The 13,253-nt window shown below is 36.9% G+C and overlaps 1 protein-coding gene across 3 annotated transcripts in view; it reads right to left on the bottom strand.

The window, feature by feature from the left end:
* LOC140161266 (uncharacterized) overlaps positions 1 to 13,253 on the bottom strand; it is a 260,421-nt gene that overhangs the window by 15,077 nt on the left and 232,091 nt on the right. For 2 of the 3 annotated variants that reach the window (XM_072184733.1, XM_072184731.1), the window contains exons 11-13: positions 10,891 to 12,015; positions 5,360 to 5,460; positions 4,282 to 4,701 (exon numbers count right to left, since the gene is read on the bottom strand). In XM_072184733.1, the coding sequence (XP_072040834.1) occupies positions 4,282 to 4,701; positions 5,360 to 5,460; positions 10,891 to 12,015 (1,646 nt within the window). The remainder of the gene's footprint in view (positions 1 to 4,281; positions 4,702 to 5,359; positions 5,461 to 10,890; positions 12,016 to 13,253) is intronic. The other variant, XM_072184732.1, reaches the window with a different exon arrangement.

Raw genomic sequence — 13,253 nt, forward strand, 5'->3', positions numbered from 1 at the left:
CAGGAGATGAGTGTGATTTAGAGAAGTGCAAGATTCAAGAAGTAAAATGGTAAATAATCATCAACTGGGAGCCGGCTAAATTTATACATCAACATATTACCTTTGGTATTTGTAATTATATTTTTAGAGTGGGTTCAACAACATTTGGCAGAATTTGGCTGCAGGAACATACCTAAAATTCCAGCAAATGAAATGTCCCACCCGACACTCTGCTAAATCAACATCTTAGTTCTATTTATCTAATTTTAAACACATCAGATTGTTTGTTTCTTTGAATTCAGGTGTGCATGCTTGATTTTACAGCATCAACTGTCAATTTAACCTGGTTGACATTTCTGTGAAACAAACTAATTTCCCCAGCATTTTAATTTCATGTGTCATTTATTATATTGATGATTGTATTATTTGTACCGGAAACCAAAACCTTCCTGTCACAAATAAGTAGACTTTCAAATCCACAAATGACGCCATGAAAACTATGTTCACTGTGATCGATGGAATATATTGAACCGGAAAGTGTGGTGTTACTTCACACTTGAATACTAATAAAGGGCAATACAATGTTAGTTTTTTGTCAATGACCCCTCCATCTTTTGTTGGTGTTGGAGTGTCCTTACTTATGCACTTGACATTCCCTTAGGCCAACACAGATGATTCTTTATATGCTACAAAATCACCAGCTCCAAACTACAGTACTGTAAAAGAAGAAATTTTGTGCAATGTTTATTTTTGTGGGTTTTAATTCTCCAAACAGCTACCCTAAAATTATTAATGTGCGAACATAAGTCCCATTCCATTAAATTGCTATAGCTCTATGTATGGAAGCTGTAAAATTGACGTGAAACAGTTCAAAATCGTAGATGTGTGAAAAATTAATTACAGCAAAATGTCCATTTAAAGCAGCACTTCAATGCTGACTACTCCTCCATATCAAATTGTTGGTGCTTACAATCGTCACCTAACGTTACTAAAATGATTAAATAGTCTGCAAATAATGACAAGCTGCCCAATGCATACAACACAATATAAACACACTATTCTACTTCTGTTCCTTAACAAAAACAGCACATTTGATTGTATTCATCATGCTATTTTTTGTGTATGTTTATTGTAAATCAAACTTATGGAGCACCCTAAGCCACTGGTTTACAGTTACTAAGATTGTGTAATGAAACCAATAGGATGTTAGGCTAGCAGTAAACCGTGCGAGAGAAATTCTCATCTAGGGCAATTGAACGGGTAGCGAACAGGCATATGTAAAAATGCATTTCCTTCCTTTATCAAATGCTAAGTACCGAAACATCAAGTGAGTCCCACATCGCTCTGTTGTCATTATTCAACAAGCCTCATTATGTTCTAGTTACTAAATATACACACGCATTGCATACACACATAAATACGCGTGCACACACCCCCACACAAGAGTGTCACCTTGCAGTTTTGCCAAATAGGCAGCATTACCATTACAAGAAGAGAATGGTGACGTCAATGGCATGTATGTTAACATAGTGCTATGGTAAGAAATAGAGAGGAAAAGCTCACAGACAAGCTAATTCAGATTTTAATTTGTTGGAGAGCTTTAGTCATAAGCAATGCAGTATTTGGGACCGCCTCGAGGCACATTCTGCATTATTGGCATTTAATCGGAGTACGACCTGAATGAATATATCGCAAACGAGCTTACCATGTCTCAAAATACATCAGTTTCAGGCATTTCTTTTGTTCATCTTCAATTTACTGACACAGAATACTATTGTTGGATAAACATATTTTGTTGTCTGTCCGTCTGTCTCTATTCCAGAAATAAATGGAATGTCATAGCCAGGTGGCACTCAAGTTTGGGTGGGTAAATATGTGCCACTGAGAATTTGAAAGTGGACCCATCCATACACCATTTTTTCAAGATATTTGGACCCATCGCTATACCAAAAGTCTAAATTGCCAAAGTTTGGGGAAAATATAACACATCCATATACCAAAACTGGTCCAGAAAAAAGGTTCAAATGACTGAAAATGAGACTCATGTTCGCAGCATATCCTGTATGGTCAGTTGTACCGAGTTACCCCCACACCAATATTGATATTGACGTAAGGTAAGGGAAATTTGAATCGGTCTTTATCTACCCAAGTGGCACTTTAAAAATTATTAATCAAAATAGAAGAAATACTTTGGTGAAATTGTAATACTGCCAAATATTTTAATATCATTTTACTGTTAATAACCTCTTGCTCGTTTGGTATAATTGCTGTGTTGTAATCAATCAAACGTACAATTGCCTCAAACATAATTTTATTTTGGCAATTGTCGGATTCTGATCAGTCAACTATACATATACAATTGCCTTTCACACATATATTCCAGCTGAGTCACAGCTATACTTGAAGGTTAGCTTGTTTCGTTCCACAGCAGGCATATCAAAGGGTGATTTCTATTTTTACAAATTATGGTATAATACGATCAAATTGTGTATGCTCGTTGACTGAAACAGTTGACAATCCTTTGTTTCATATTACTTCAATTTTCACACAGATATATATGAATTGCAGAAATTACAAACAAGATTTCAGAAACTTGGAGGAACAAAATGAGCTGGGTACTGAAAAAATTATGTCAGATTAGTGTTATGATTAGGATCCGATTGCTGTTATTCATATATGTCATAACATTGGACAAAACATTGGTGTTCATTAAGGGGTACTACACCCTGCCCAATTTTGTGCCTATTTTTGCATTTTTCTCAAAAATTATAGCGCATTGGTGACAAGTAAGATATGTATATTATAGGGGCAAGGACTACAACTACTGCACTGGAAATTTTATCTCAGCACAGACAACAGCTGTGGAGTTACAGTCAAAAATGAGGGAAAACCAATATTTGATCAATAAATCAATAACTACTTACCTTGAGTTGCTGAAATTTCAATGCAGTAGTTGTAGTCCTTGCCCCTATAATATACATATCTTACTTGTCACCAATGCGCTATAATTTTTGAGAAAATTGCAAAAATAGGCACAAAATTGGCCAGGGGTGTAGTACCCCTTAAGTGTTCTACATTCTATGGACTTATATAGGGTGGGAGGGAAAGGGAGAAAGCACCCCTTTTGTTGGCCTATATCTAAGTTACCTAGTCATGCATGATGTATCAGTCAATAGCAGCTGGTCGGCCTGTGTCTATTTATTCATAATGTCCATTGTCATGTTCATATGGTCATGAAATTGTGGACATTTTACTGACATTTTGTACTACACTTGGTTGAAAAGGAGAAGGAGCTATTCCAGTTGAAATCCATACACCCCGTATGGAAGACATAACCTTCATCTTCCACACAGGGAGTGTGAGTTTCAAATAGGGTTACCTGAATGATGTAATATGAAAATTTCAAGCTATCATCGTTATTTCTCATCACAAATAAATGATATAACTGAGAAAATCATCAAACCATTCTTCTAGTGGTAAACACATACGATCAGCTTTATCCAAAGTGTGTTTCATAGCCACAATACTATGTAACATCTTAAGATTTTTAGATACTTGAACAATTTTGTAGAATGTGAACATAAGCATCAGCCATCACCTAGATTTTGCCTAGCCCTACCTGAGGCAATTATTGTTACACCTGCCTCAAAAAATGGACAAATGCCCAGCTCTTGTTTCCGACTTCAGTACATTGTATAACTAAGTACACAAAGGAAATAATCTCAACTTTCAATATTATTGTGTATGCTACAGTCATTCAAAAAGAGGCTAAATGCTAGTTTAATTTTGGGGTAAAGCAACGTAATCGACATTTTTCAGATCTGAAACAAAAATAAGTTGATGCTTTGTAGTAATAATAATTGGATTTACAGCTTCTATTTTATTTGCTTTGTTGTCCTATTTTTTATATAATTACTGTCAAAAATGATTGAGGTAACTGTCTCACTTGCCTATATGTTGCTATAGCCCTGACCAGTGTTCCCTACAAGCAATTTATTGTTGGGTCAATTTGACCATTTATTCAGATTTTTGGGCCAAAACTCTCAAAAGATGGTCAAATTGGACATGGGAGTGAAAATCTTGTTTTCCTTTATCTTCCTGGAAGATTTTGCACCAATTCTGGCCAACCCCTGTGTCAACTTCACTGCACCTCATACATCCTCAGCAGGAACACTGGCCCTGACTGTCACAATTGTCCAATATTTCTGTGACATGTCATTCTGGTTCACTTTTGAGGTACACATTTGACTTGCCTGAAGAATAAAAGCAAGCAAATAGTAAGAACAAAGAAAAAACACTCACCTTTCATCAGCAAAATTAGGTCTGTGTCTACTGTCTGGCAAGAATCGTTTCATATGAGGCTGAAAAGCGCCCTCTACTTCAGCACCCCATTCATCAGCACTATTTTTGTGTCCATTTCTATGGCACTCAGTGTCATTTAATACTTCATTGGAGGAGTCTCTTGATTCAGTTCTCTCCTCATTATGCAACCAGTCTATAGACTGATGCTTATTATGGTTTACTAAGTTTGTTTCACTGATGGCCGAAACTTCAGCAGGGGCGTGATCTCGCTTCCGCCTCTTATTGGGCGGATGATCTTTGTCACTTTTGCTACTTCTTCCGCTACTGCTATGATGGCTGGACACACTGGTGATGCTGCTGCGACGTTCGTAAGGCCGCCTCCTGTCCAGGACTGTGTCGCTTTCAGGAATGAGAGATCTGCTGAGAAGTAAGGCAATAAGGTTTTCAGGTTGTTTCAAGTATAAAGAGAGCCTTGTAATGTTTTGGCATAGTTTATGTGCTGGTTACTTTTGTAAGTTTAACAAATTGACACTATTTCTTTTTCATTTGTGATTCAATCATTTTCTGTAAACAAAAACATACTGTAACATTTGAAAGCTCACAAACATGACTATTTTCAACAGAAGAAATCAACTTTCTGAGAGATATGAATATTTCACTGATGCGCATCATATGCACTTGCTGCCTACAAATCTGGATGACATTTCTTAAATTGATTCCTGGACTGATCAAAAATGTATGCTGTAAAATCCACCACCATGTTAAAAAGACTAGCCTGTTCCTGACGTCACGGCAAAGGCGCAGCGTGATTGGTTACAGACCTACGCAATATGGCATTTTCGGTCTGGTTGACAGGATGTTATATTATTGTAGCATATTTGTGTATGCTACTAGTTTGTAGGAATCCACTCACACTCTTGCTACTACTAGTACTAAGCTTCCTTACATTGACATGTACACAAGAGGAATATATTCACATGTCAGTTGCTGCTTGAATTGCAAAAAAGCATGGAAATGTAGTGTGAAAATATGCACTTTTACAGTACTATGAGGAAGGTAGATAAACACTGTGACCTACTCATTGTGTTGTGGTTCCTCCTTAATGTGTAATGTTCTTGGAGACTTGGAGCTGCTTTCGTTCTTTGGTTTCTTGTTTGATTCACCTCTACTTGTCAAAATCTGAAAAGAAAACATTGTAAGACAATGTTAAGTTTCACCTCATAATCATGCAAAGTTGAGAGAGCTATACTACAAATTTCAATTGAATGAACACAGCCTGACATAGCATGACAAATTTGTTGTAACAAAATCAACCATATACATATATTTGGATTCCAATAGAGAGTATTTAAAACTGGTCATCAACACTCGCTCTTTGAACCGAATATTTCATAGAAACCATTCTTTGTCATCAGTGGTGTAATACTGTTGGTAGACTGACAGATGATTCTCTAGTGTATCTACATGTTGACAATGTCCTTTTTGTCCTTTGTAATAAAGTAACTTTGGGTATTTTAAGATGTATTGATTGAGATCAGGATATCTTATATTTTGGTTAAATTCAAGGTGACTTGTGACACTGCAATACTACAATGACAACCCCAGGTTATCCTACTCAACTTTCCTTTTGGGATAAAAGCAAAGCTTATAACAAGTACTCTCCTAACACCTGAGTATCCTGAAAATATCTTGTTATCTTATATTCTTTCTTTCCTCTATGGATAGTTGCCAGTAGCATTAGAGAGCATCGCACCGGCTTATAAAAGAAAATGTCTGTACACGACATGAAACCCACGGTCATTTGTAATCTTAGTATAAGAGGGTCCCTCTGCTTCTGTAGAAAATACAGAACAAACAGAAAGTTGGGTTCCCATGACACAGTTGAGGAAGCTTCTTTGTGTTCAAACGTGCTACAATGTAGTTAAGATCTCAATATCCCCATCTGCCAGTACACAGTTCTTAACCTCCAATAACCTCCAATATGCTTGTATATTCATAAAATGACCTGTCAATGCTTTTGTACAAAAACTCATTCTCCGCAATTTGAGGTCAACCTTTAAGCTATGAATGTTGAATAGGGATACTAGAACTATGGTGTTGGAAATGAGACTATTTTAGTGCATAACATTAACATTGAGATACTTTGGCCTTACAATGAAGCAGATTTCATTACTGATCTTATGTCTAAAATAGTGCAGCTTCAGTCGAAGAGTTTCCCAAGTGGGCGATTTTTATACAATTTTCCTCATCATAATACCATTATCTTACAGAGTTTTTACTTCCAGTGGACTGACCATCTCTATTCTCTACAGCCGGTGCGGCCACACATCATTTATCAGACCTTAGAATAATTTTGGGTTTTCTACTTCCATGATGTGACATTTGAGATTGATAATAATCTTCCCATGAATGATTACAAGATTACTTCACCTACCCAGAACCCACATCTCAAAATCAATTGAACCAACTTCAGATGCTTCACTATATTGCAAATAACATGCTAAAGGGATTCATACTCCATATATCGTCAGTCGCAAATAGTGGCATAGAGTGATTTTTCCAAATTTTCTGTTTCACATAGTGACATTTAAGTTAGAGCTCACAATATCCTATAATAGTTATTCCTTTTAACTATTAAAGATACAGTTTAATAGTTTGAATCGTAAACTGCAATTTCAAATGGAATTGGGCCACTGAGAGATAACAGTGGGGGAGTATCGACTCTGTTATTAGTAACATATCCTTCCAACACATTTTCTTCCTTGGAAACATTATTTTGTCCTTCACGTATGTCACTATGTGTTGCGACCGACGATATGTTTGATGATGAAAATTAAATTATAGTTGATGTTCAATATCTGGTGGAAATATATAATTAATTATAATGTCAACAAACATTCGTTAACATTTCAACACGGCTGGAGTGGAAATAGATCGACTATAAACAAATCTGATGTATTGATTATTTGATGTCGAATACAAGTATGAACCTGGCTTTAATGCACAGTAACTAAAGTTTGACAAATCCCTCATCAATCACAGCTCTACTTGGCTTTTGTTACGACATTTGACACCAGATAATTGAGTAGTAATTAATTGAAAACTTTGCCATTTAGTATGTATGAATCAGTATTGTGTGACTTCATTTGGAATTACGAAGCAGCAGTAGGCATGTGAGAAGCCCGCCAGCTTTCCTCAATTCTTGCTTGCAATCATTATTAAAGCACTTAACCCGTGAAACTACCGAAAATAGGTCGAAAATAGCACCCATGTTCCCTTTTACAATCAAGAAACTATTAATCTTTCAGCATCTCCTTTAGGGAGATAACTCAAGAAACAGATACTGCAAAACAGCTTTTGTGAACACATAAATTTTGCAAATTATGCGCGACATACCATTTCAAATAGGACTCTACTGAGCACTTCAAATTGATTTCTTGATGATGGGGTTCTACATGTATTGCAGGTAATTTCTTTCTGTCAAAGGATAGAATATTATTTAGGGTAGGGGGAACAATTCAAAATTTCTCCAAGAATTATATTCTAGTTATTTCTAAATCATAAACAAACAAGCACATAACAAATAAAATAAAACAAACAAAAATAAGCATTTTACTAGATGCATTATATATAGGCCTACATACATAAATATAATAGCTTATAAAGCGCTATTACAAAAAGATCAATGCGCTATATATCACATGATCCCAAGTAAATCTACCCAACTTCTTTCCTTTAATTTTCACTGAGTCCTACCCACTCAAAGAGCACATAAAAACAAGAAATCCATTATTGATATTGACATAGCCCCAATACTATCAAGACCTTTGCAATGTGACTTGACTTTGCACTGACATAGCCCTAAATGTTGGTGTTAAATGTAAACAAATGTGACACACACAAAGCATGTTATTGACACACATGAAGTAGAAGGTATGACAAATGTTGTAATCCCAATCGGCCTGTTACTTGAGAGAATCAAAACAGGGTTTGCCATATATGACTTGTGTTAAGCTTTGAAAGGTATCGGGGCACCAACTAATAGTATTTCACAAAATAGAGCCAATTGTAGCATATTGACAACAAAAAAAGGAAGATACAAATTTGTGCAATTCTTGTAATACTATTTATCATCCAGAGCACTTCTTTCTGGTACTTTTAGCTTTGCAGAACTCCAAAAATGGTATTTAAGGTAGCTACTGGCTGCAGTACAAAAAAGCAAGCAAACTAGAAAATAAAAGCTACAGATCCAAGTGAGTGAATGAGTTCATTGATCTGTCTTAACTCCATTTCCTTTCAATGAGTTTTTTACACAATAGTCAGTTCTGATACTAATTTCAACCAGAGAAAGCTATTAATACTTCAGACACATACCTGCTTTGAACAGTTGTACAAAAAGGACAATTGCTTGCACTTCTGTTTACCGTAATTAAAATTGTTTATAATTTCTGCCACATATTACACCAAATCATGTTCCCCTTTATACATGATCATTTGAAAGTTACATTAGTCTACCGTCGCATGATAATATTTTTGGTACTTTGAAAATTGAGAAAATGAGAACATCCATTAAGTGGTATGCTTCAAGTATGGAAAGGAAAATGTCACCTGAAGCGCTTACAAAAATTACAAACATTCTCCCAACCCAGGGCGCAACATCTTCTTCACCATCATCACATTTTTTTGTACCTATGCATGGAGAGCAGATTATAGGTGAGTTAATAAAGAGGCGAGTTAGAAAAACAGTGAGTTAAAATGGCGAGTTACCTCTCACAAATTAGGTTGTTGTCAATTAGCCCCCATGGAGTTCTATGTTTGTTTCTTCGGCAAGTTACAAAAATGCTGAGATATCCAAGTAGTTACAAAAATACTAACAAGTCCCAATTGCTCATGCTTCTGTAATTTGTAATTAGAACTTGCTAGCCCCATGCTTCTGTAACTTGTCATTAGGACTAGTAAGTGATTAGTCCCAATGGCGAGTTACTAAAGCATGAGCAAGTCTCACTGGGGAGTTAAATTTATTAAATGCTAGGAAGTCACAAGTCCTAATCTTCTTCAAATATCAGAGAGGAAATATCAAACTCTCCACAAGGACTCGCCTAGAAATATCCAAATCGTCACATGGAATTTTATTACTAACCCAATGGACTTATGTAAAATTGCTTGAAACACTGGAAACACTCATTTTTTTGAACTCACCTTTTTTCAAACTCACTCTTTTTTAACTCCCTATTTACCTATCCTCCTATGCATGGATAATACCACACACTTAAGGTAACACAGTAACCACTTCGGCAATCATTTAACACAAAGTAATCAAACCCTTCATAAGCTATAGGGGATATTAAGGGCGCTAATGTTATTCTAACTAAAATTTATGTGAAGAAAAAAACACAGCGTGCCTTACGCACATATGCGGCATTTTGAAGTCCCTACTCCGTTAAGCCTCTGCATCTTATTCGTTGTGATTTCTTCAGGCTACTCGCGATACTAATCAATCTGTTATCTTTTTTGGTAATCAAAACTATCATGCTATGTCAGAATCAAAATGGGATAAAAAGATTTATGAGAAGAATGTTGCCTTTGGTTTTTGGATATTTTAGTGACAATGTTTTATGAGATGGAGATGAAAACCACTGCCAGGCAGGCAGGCATCGCATGAATTAATGACTATTATGCAAGGCAAGAAACAAGGTGAATGGCACTGGATGAGGTGAGATATTATTGCAAAAAGACAGATCTGGTTTTTATGGCAAGGACTGATTTGACTAAATTATGTTTCTAGGACTTGATGGAACGAATAAAGAGGAGTTTGTGCAAGAAGGTTTTTACTATAATAGCTGCCAGGTGGCATTATACATACAATTATAGAATGCAGAAAGGGTAAAATGTCCAAAATGTCTATAGGGCAGCTGTTGCAGATAGGCCTTCTGGCTATTACTCCTTGAATATTGTTTCATCGCAGATTAGATTGCATTTGCAATGATATTCATCTTCCTCTTGAAGTCAGTTTATCAATGGTCATTAAGAGAATTGTTCGTAAGACTCAAGTGGAGTACTAATGTGTTCAGTTGAAACTAATTCAAACCATAATTAATATCAATAGTGTCATATTCAATGACTAAGCATTTTTGTTTTGCACTAACAATGCTACTTCTCAGCTAATTTGAAGTGCAAAGTGTAAATTTTGGATATTGCTAATCTATCTTAATGGGACCCACAATGTGCCCTTGAGGAATCCCACACTTTGAGCTAAATCCTATCAAACCTGTTATCAAATTTAGCAAAGTGCCTTATTAGATTATGCGTGAAAGACAGGTGTGTAGTCTGAAGAGAGTTTTAATTAAGCTCAATTTACAACAAAATTATACATTCCTAAAATGACAATTGTTTTATTTATTTATTCTATTTATTTATAACATGTATTTATATGAGGCTCTACAAAGCATATAACGCCACTGTTTATGGTGAATTTCAGGATCACTTCCTCCAAGCGGCAGCCTTTCAATGCATGTGGGTGGCCTATTTTATATACAAAATATAGAGAGATAAGGGCTGTTCATAAATGAAATAGAACAAGGTAAAAACAAGTTAAGATATTGAACTCACCTCAGGATCCATGTCCTCCGTTTTCCTCTTGGACTTGACAAGTGGTGGCAGCCTCTCATCCAAACCATCTGAAACATCTCTCTTAGATACAGGAGAGGAGGAAGTTCTACTATGAGTTCTGCCATCATTTTTGTGAGGCAAATTGGAAATATCACTTAGATCAAACCTCACAATGAGGGATGGAATGCCAGATTTGTATGTGATTTCCGACATCAAGTCGGGAGATTTCAGAGGCGATAGTAATGGTTCGTCAAAAACATCATCTAATGATGACACAGAATACACAGCGTTTCTCTCCAATTTGATTTTGTTCTTTCCTCCTTTTGAAACACTGGACTTACTACAGGCACTCAATTTGGGAGACAGGCTGCTGTGTGTTGAATCTGTCACACTGGTTCCGTTCACCTTGCATGGTGATTTGGTCGGACTCCTTGACACACTCTCCGCTTCCGAGTCACTACTATCACTCTCAATAAATTCTCGGGATTTGGGTAACAATGGTAATCCCTTTTTCTTTCTACCTCTTCCATCAGAAGGCATTTTGGATTTCTTGTCCGACTTTGGAGTTGATTTTGCACTATTCTTTGGCTTGCCCTCCACTGGGCCATTGCTACTTGACTGTCTGCTGATTTTGGTTTTAGTTACTTTTTCTTTCTTGGAGTCCCCCTTTGTCTCACCCTTTGCACTAGTTGATTTCAGCGAGTTGTTTTTTACAGGTACTTTCTTTGGCCCCTTGGCTTTCACCGCAGGATTATTAACAGACGCTCTTTCAATCTTGGATTCCTTGCTATGCTGATTAAAATTCGCCATATCATTTTCATTTGCATCACTTGCATACTTGTCAAAATTACCGCTGTATTTACTGGCGGTAAAACTGATTGGATCCATGCCGAATCCACTACGGTTTTCACCATGTTTGGATCCCAACTTGATGTTGGGCATCTTGGACGGGAAGGAGTCGCCATTTGAAGATGTCCTGGATGACAATGGACTATTTCCAGGAGCAGAACTGTTCGACATGAACTGCGGCTTTCCTCCTAGAGTTGCAGGAGACTTTGCCTGCGTCTTGACCTTCTCAATCACATTTAAAAGACCAAACTTTGCAGGCTGTTTGACAGGCTGCTCCTGGTGAAAGGGAAACAATTTAGAAAAACAAAATTAAATTGTATCAGATGATGACATGATTGTTGAGCACCCTGCATCCCTACATTTTGGTCATGGTAGAGAGTATCTACGTTGACAAATGTTGATTATGCATTAATTCTGAGTACAATAACACAAAGAAAACTAGAGATAATTTGCGCTCACAGAGCGCAGACAATCGCAAGGCATGTAATCCTTTAATGGCCGTTTGACCTGACCTTTGACCTTAATGTTTCCCGGGTCACGAGGTTTGTTGTCACCGAAATTAAGCCCCCATACCCCTTACATACAATGAAATTACGGTATAAGATTTGACCCCAGATAACCTTTGACCTGACCCTGCAAACATATTCTCCCTGGTCATTAAGTTTGTTGTCACCGAGTTTGAGTCTCGTACCCCTTACAGATGTCCCAAAAATGCATTTCTAAAATTTGACCTTTGACCTGACCCCTACAAAATGTTCCCCTGGTCATGAGATTTGTTGTCACTGAGTTTGAGCCCCATATCCCTTACAGATGTCCAGAAAAGGAAATTGTAAGATTTGACCCAAGATAACCTTTGACCCGACCCTGCAAAGTGTTCCAAAATATTCCCTGGTCTTTAAGTTTGTTGTCACAGAGTTTGAGTCCCGCATACCCATTACAGATGTACAGAAAATGCATTTCTTAAATTTGACCTCTGCATGAACTTTGACCTGACCCCTGTAAAATGTTCCCCTGGTCATGAGATTTGTTGTCACTGAGTTTGAGCCCCATACCCCTTACGGATGTTGAGATAATGCAATTGTAAGATTTTACCCCAATTGTAAGATTTTACCCCTTAATGACCTTTGACCCCAATTAGTTGTACAACTTTTTAGACACTGGCTAAAAAGCGATGCAGGTATGCAAGTGATGACATTGTGTTATGTAATTTGTGGAAGAAGAAGCATTTTTAGTGAAAATCACATTTTGGCCATAATGACCTTTGGATGACCTTTGACCCCGAGTTGGTCATGTAACATTTGTCCCCCCGCCCAATGGTCCTTGTGACCAAATATGGTCACATTGGCTTAAAGCATATGGCTACGATGGCTCGTTAAAAGTTTGACAGAAGAAAGAAAGAAAGAAGAACTGACCAAAAACAGAACACTCGCAAATTGGAAATTTGCGATTGTAATGATTAACAGTCAATCAGAACAAGCATCTGCATTTTGCAATCAAAGAACTAGAGTGTTACT

This window comes from Amphiura filiformis, chromosome 9 (assembly GCF_039555335.1).
Source record: "Amphiura filiformis chromosome 9, Afil_fr2py, whole genome shotgun sequence".
In the NCBI taxonomy this organism is placed as follows: domain Eukaryota; kingdom Metazoa; phylum Echinodermata; class Ophiuroidea; order Amphilepidida; family Amphiuridae; genus Amphiura; species Amphiura filiformis.